Source organism: Urocampus carinirostris, chromosome 19 (genome assembly GCF_059441175.1).
Source record: "Urocampus carinirostris isolate Australia breed hairy pipefish chromosome 19, RoL_Ucar_1.0, whole genome shotgun sequence".
In the NCBI taxonomy this organism is placed as follows: Eukaryota; Metazoa; Chordata; class Actinopteri; order Syngnathiformes; family Syngnathidae; genus Urocampus; species Urocampus carinirostris.
In genome coordinates, this window is record NC_142367.1 from 18,236,606 (window position 1) to 18,243,677 (window position 7,072).

At 38.7% G+C, this 7,072-nt stretch overlaps 1 protein-coding gene across 1 annotated transcript; it reads right to left on the reverse strand.

Annotated features, from left to right (window-relative positions):
- Positions 1–1,072: 1,072 nt before the first annotated feature.
- On the reverse strand, positions 1,073–6,163 carry adprm (ADP-ribose/CDP-alcohol diphosphatase, manganese dependent). Its single transcript, XM_088323055.1, has 3 exons — positions 5,538–6,163; positions 4,488–4,613; positions 1,073–3,762 (listed from the first exon to the last, which is right to left on the reverse strand). Exons 1-3 carry the CDS (start codon positions 6,094–6,096, stop codon positions 3,431–3,433), a joined length of 1,017 nt encoding a protein of 338 aa, XP_088179181.1. The 5' UTR covers positions 6,097–6,163; the 3' UTR covers positions 1,073–3,430.
- Between the last annotated feature and the right edge of the window lie 909 nt (positions 6,164–7,072).

Consider the following 7,072-nt stretch of genomic DNA (forward strand, 5'->3'; position numbering starts at 1 on the left):
ACGTGTACGACGGACAAGAAAATCTGTACGGAAAAACGCAAATGTATCAATTATGGGTACCATCCGGTATACACCGACTATCACGAAAAGGCAAATCAATCAAGTCAAACGAGTTTGCCGCGGTATTCTCTATCTCGGTATCGTTTTTTTCCCGTTGCAAACGAAGCGAGCGGTTTGATGCTACTGTGCGCATGCGTCTGCCGCCGCGGATTTCATGTGGTAGTTATGTAGTGAAAGGAAGTCCGTCTCTTTTTATAGAACCGGCTTTTTTGGCTCAACTCATTAAAGAAAGCCGGCTCTCAAACGGTTTACTTGCTTTGATGCATTGTATTACGGATCATTATTGTTGTATAAAGAAGTTAAGGAAAAAAGGAAGTATAAAAGGAGAAAATAAAAAAAGACAGGTTTGTGGTTATCCCTTTAATCAGTATATTACCTACAATAATTGAATGCAGGAAATGAATTCATAATTTGAATAAGAAAATGTATTATTCTACCTAATTATACAGTATTTGCATGTATTTTTTCCTTCTGCAGTGAACGTCCAAGCTACTTAATTTTTGAACCTTTTTTCATAATAAACCTCATTCATGTCGAGCAACTCAGTATCTAACAAAAAATGTTAATGAACAATATATATAACGAAACACATGTACATTATAACATGTTAAACTACATAAATAAACACATTTGAAAAAAAAATATGGTGTAAGATTATTTTGTAAGGGAAAATACGACATTTTGTAAGGGCATGGAGCCGTGGAGGTTGACATGTATGGTGTTGTGTTGTTGGGCACCATTTCCTGTGGTGTGTCTTGGGCAAGTACAGTCTGGACTTAGAGTGTGTTCTTTTCTACTGCAATCTCAGGTTTTAACCTTGATACAGTGTACATGATTTGAAATGATGACAAATGTACAAAATGCAATGGAAACGTTGACAGGCATTCATACTATAAAAAACACAGTAATACCACATCTACGATGGCATTCTCTCTTAAGTTATATGCAATTTTCTTCTAATTGCATAGTACATTTTGTAATTCATGTGTCCGAAATAAGTTTTTTTTGTACATTTGTGTTTTCTTAACAAACATTTCATAAGTTTGTTTTTTCCTTTCAAATTCTTGCTTCTTCCAAAAACAAAATTACTTATGATACATGGCCCTCCCTCTTTTATAGTATTTGTCTTCGAGTGTGTGATTAAAACTCACGAGCTCACTGACACAAATACACATTTTTTTTTAGACTAGTGTGTTTATTGCACTAACTCACATTGTAACACTCGTTCTTGTTTTAAAAGTCACCATTATGATAACAAAATGAACCTGAATGGCTGCTTTAAGCAAAATATTTTGCAGCAAAAACAAATCAAACTAATTTCCCATTATCGTTAAAACAAAAATTAGTACATTCATAACCCAGCTAATCTTCATGCATCAAAATGTCAAATCATATTTGATTTTTATCAATTTTGTTTGACAATATGCTGAACAGGGTTGGGTAGGGTTACTTTAACTGGATTACTTTCAATTACTTTTGGATTACTCCAATACCAAATATGCTAATAAAAGACAAAAGAAACTAAATATGAATAAAATGACTAAATTTTGAGCAGGCTTGGGGAGTAACGGAATACATGGAACGGCAAAAATGATGTTTGGATTTATTTTCATTTTGTTTCTGTCGCATTTTATGTTAGTTTTGCCGGAGATCAAAGAGATCAAAGCCAGGAGAGAAAGCTTACCACGTGTTGTGAGTCATAATTTTATTCATATTTTGTTTTTTTTGTCTTTTATTAGCATATTTGGTATTGGAGTCATCCAAAAGTAATTGAAAGTAATCCAGTTAAAGTAACCCTACCCAACCCTGATGCTGAATGAATCACTTAAGTGCAAAAGTTCAACCAGTTTTGACATTTTTGAGTGGCAGTGCGTATAATTCACCAGTAGGTGTCGTCGTGGCTTGGAATGGAACCGAAACATGTGCAGCATGGAAAAATTCCGAAGCCCACTTCAATATATCTTGCGTGAGCAAAGATAATCTCAGCCAGGACATAAAGACTTGTGTTTACTCCTGTGAGATGTATATTTGGATACCCCCTGAGAGGCTGAAAAGAGCAAATAGCTGGAGTTGGTCAGAGCTAGTGTAATTTGTCACGTGTCAGGACCTTGAATAAGTGAACTCAGATGTGCAAGGCGGGCGACACTTAATGACGAAGCCAGCTTTAGTTACAGAGTAGCCAACAATAAGAATAGCGACCAATAGCGAGCCATTACATGAGTGGTTAGCAAAGGAAACAGTGGAAGAAAAGTGGAAGATGCCGGAATCCCGAAACTCAGCGGCGTTCGCTTGCATGGTCAGCTGTGGAAGGCGATTGACACTGAACAACAACAATTGTCATGGACTAGCTAACGATAACAGTAGCATTTAGCTGCGAGCTATAGCCTGCAGCAAAGTGGGAAAGGTGATTGGCTAGAGTAAGAAAAAGATGGAAAAAAAAAGTCAAAAATGTTTTGAGTCACGGGACTTGGGATTGTCACATACAGGGTTTAGCTGTTAAAGGTAAGGGGCTGTTAAGTGCTAAAAGTAACGCTGGAACAAGCTACTTTTGCAAAGTGGTTACATCGGGCTTCCGTAGTTGTAAGCTACCAAAACTATCAGGTTTTCAAGATGGGTACTTAAATTTCTTTAATTAGATTGCACTGTAATCGCTAGCTGTTTCGCGGTTTTGCTACTTCACTGATTTTCATCGGGCATTGTGTTCTACATTCTGAAAAAGTGACCTCACCCCTTTTCTGCCTGTGTCTGCCTGTGCGTCAATAATGTTGTGGTCCAAGTTGTACACAAACAGCTTGACAAACCACATTACGTGCACGCAAATCTTCAATTTCCAAGAAAAGCACCAAAGGGCAGAGGAAAATGCGTTTTATCGTTGCTCAAGTTTGACTTCTCAATATGCTAAAGGAAATAAAAGCATTTTTTTGCCATATTTGTCTTTCCTAAAAACGTCCACACGGTGGCGACAAAATCATCCCAAGGAGGGTCTGAAGGATCATTTTCAACACTCAAGTGCAATACAGTATAGCCGCTAAATTATTTTCAAAATTATAATTTGCCAGCACAAGTTATTTGATTTTTTTAATTCAAGTACAGTAATTTTATTTGTTAAAAAAAAAAGCTTGAGCCTGCAAATAGGGTTTGTTCTTTGGTTTCAATGCAGAGTACTTGATCAGGTTCTCACTATCGTGAGACCCTTTTGGGACGCAGCCCTTCCGAAAAACAAGGGATAGCGCCACATGTGTTTTTTCTTATTATTTGACTCAATAGTGTTGTTTAAATTAATGAGGTACTTCACACCACTAGGGGTCGCTATATTACACACATCAGAGCTTACATTTCCCTTTTACTCCCGTTTGCAAAATGCCCAAAACTAAATCTGCAATCTTTGGTCGTCACCGGCTGGTCTGATTGGGGTAAAGAAAATATCATGAGAGGGAATCCGCCCAATTCCCTTTAAGACCATCCTGTCCTCATAAACGGAGACGGTGGCAAAGGCGTCGCTGTCCGGCGGCGTCTCGATGACGGCCTCGAGCGTCACGTGATAGATTCCCGTGTTTTGGTCCAAGTGGAAGCCGCCCTCGTGATCGTGCCCTGCTAGGAAACACACCACGCTGCTGTGGGACCCCAGCATGGTCAGGACCTTCTCGAAGTTCCAAGGAAGACACATCGGGGCCGTGGACAACGGATGGACAGGGACGTGACCTAAAATGGAAACTGGTTAATGAATGATTCTTCTAGGTTTTTTGGGTTCAATCCTACATATACAGTGGAACCTCAGTTGTAGACCATAATCCGTTCCAGAACCCTGTTCGAAAACCGATTTGTTCGATCACCGAAATAATTTTTCCCATTCCAAATAATGTAAATCGTTTTAATCCGTTCCAACACCCTGAATGTTTACCTTGAATGTTCAACGTAAACATAAAGCTAACCCAGGCTAATCGTACGTTCGCGTTATCGTAATCTTCCGTACAAAAGATTACACTAACATGAACGTATAAAAATAAAAATAAAAACAATAAAGAAAAGAATAATGAATAGGATTTCTTACCTTTGTGGTGGTCAGCAGAAGGCGCAGGTGGACGGTGGGGTATTCCCTAGCAAGATCAGCACACCTTCATATTTTGCTATTATTTCTTTCTTAAATGCAATAGTTGTACGCACTACTCTTCTTTTTTTCACCTGTACCAACTTTGCTGCTTGCACCGACTATCTTCGGAGGCATAATTAGGGGCTAAAACACCCGTACACCGCTCAGCATCGCACCCTAGCGTACGCACTCACACATTACTGGCGTTCGAACTCCGATTTTTTGACCGAACAGCGAAACAAGAATTTCTCGAAATTTTTGGTCGGACTGCGATTTGTTCGAACTGAGAGGCGTTCGAAAACCAAGGTTCCACTGTAGTGCTGAAGTTCTCACTTACTGACAAGGGTGACCTTTTCCTGTTTCTGATCAGCCATGGACAGAACCCAATCCAGCCAGTCCAGTTGGGCCTTGCTGAAACCACCGTTGAACTTGGAGAACCTCTGCTCAAGGTCTTCAGATGACCCTGGTACAAAAGCAAAAATCAGTGATAGAAATATTCGACAATCATTTCCATCGTCGACTCAGGTCGCTGGACCCATTTTTCTAACAGAGTGAGGCATCTTTACATGAATATAATCTCTGCCGAGAGTCCTTCATGTGGAACAGCATCTCTGTCTCGAACAGTAACATACAGAAGCATAAAGTACGCATAACAAAACTTATATAGTTTGGGAGCATTTTAGCCAGGATACGGTGAAGAAAAGGACTACTTGCAAAGTTCGCAAAGAAGACCTTGCATACCATGGTACATAACTGTCAAGCTCGAGGGCTCCAAACTGTGGTATTTTCCCTTACAAAATACAAAATAATCTTACACCTTTTTTTTTTCAAACGTGTTTATTTATGTAATTTAACGCGTTATATTGTACATGTGTTTCATTATATCATATGTATCGTAAATTAACATTTTGTTTTGAGATCCTGAATTGCTCGACATGAATGAGGTTTATTATAAAACAAGTTAAAAAATGAAGTAGCTTGGACGTTCACCGTAGAAGGAAAAAATACATGCAAATATAATGAAGTAGAATAATACATTTTCTTATTCGAATTATGAATTCATTTTCTGCATTCAATTATTGTTGGTAATATACTGATTAAAGGGAAAACCACAAACCTGTCTTTTTTTATTTTCTCATTTTATACTTCCTTTTTTTCTTAACTTCTTTATACAACATAATAATTTGTAATGTAATGCATCAAAGCAAACTTTATTCCCAACTATAAACCGGAACTTATTATAAGGCTTGTTGTGCCACACTTCCGCCACACGGAAGTGTATGTGTGACGTCACTTAAAAATGCAACTTTCCGTGCACGCTCCGAAGACGGAAATTCCGCTCTCCGGGTCGGAATTTGAATCTGAACTCCACAGCGTGTGCTCTTACCTGGAGGAGTGTTAAGATCTTCATGATCGTTGTGCTGTTTGATCCAATCGAACGCTAACTGGTACCGTGGACTGTCCTCATCGACACCCAGCAAACTGACGTCATACGCGTCCAGAACCACGAAGGTGAAACCCGGAAATGGGCTAAAACTATAGGCGTAGATATCACCCCCGGCTAGGTTTCCACCCAGAACCGAACTATTCAACTTGGACCGCAACAACTCACTCCTGCTGAAATTGTAAAACTCATGGTTTCCCCAAACGTGATGAACTGGAACGGAACCAAGGTCGAACTCTCGCAAAACTTTATCCAAGGCCTGGTTCGAAGCTCCTTGGTCCTTGTTAAAACCATCAATGACGTCACCAAGCTGAAGGATGAACTTTGGACGAATGGCCGAACGGGACCAGTTCTCTCGGGCTCTTCGGAGCAGACCCAGACTGGTTCGGTAGTATCGCGTTCTGGTCTGGCTAAAATTAAGTCTGTCGTCCATGTCGGCGTACTGGACGTCGGCGATAACGCCGAAAGCGAACAGAGGTGCCGGCTGGCACACGTCGTCCATTGCCGCCGGTGTTCTGGCTAACGATTGATTCCGGTTGTAAACACTGCTGACGTCATTGATTCGCGGGTATGAAGAGGTTCATCAGCTGTTCATTATCCCTACGTCGTTTCCGTTTGTTTTCTTTCAAAGTAAAAAAATATAGTCGGTTAGCAAGAAAAGATGAATGAGTAATTCTGCAACTCTGAAATAAATTACGATATTTATATGTTAGTAAAAGCAAAAAATAATCAGTTTTTTAATATGTTGTATTTTAAGAGGGATAGATTTTTTGAAAAATACATTAATGTTCAATCGTGATCAACTTCCGATTTTTCAACCAAAATAACTTAATTAACGCAATTTAAATGCCTGCATTCTACTAATAAGTAACAGGAGGCGGTATGTATGCTCAAACATCCACTTTTAATATAATGTATGCTACAATTATATTTTAGAAGTATTCATAGTAATCGTTTGTTTTCATAAATGTACAATTTCCAAAAAGTACCGTTACACAGTTGCTCGACCCGTTAATATAAACTATTTTAGCATAATGAATTAAACAATTCATCTTTAATTATTATATAGGATGTTTCCATCGTCACACCTGTCAAACTTTACGTTTTTCCCGTATTTTATGTTTTTGATTATTTGTACAATTTTAGTCTATAAAAACATTTTTAAAGACCCTGTGTGTAATATTTGAGCGTTAGACAGCACTGTACTGTCTCAAACGAACAAAAAACAGTGCCATAGAGCACAGCGTAGCAGCAAGCTTCCAGACAAACATGGCGGCGACCCTAGGTTGGGATTCTTCTATGTAAAAGAAATCCACATTGGTCGACCTATGATTTGTTTTTATAAAAATGAACACTGAATGCCACATTTAAATCATTTTACTGTTCAATATAAAAATCTAACTTTCCTGAAGATCGTTTTAAAAATAATGAGTTTCTTCTCAATCTGTTAGATCCTGTAGATGACTCTAATACTGGCG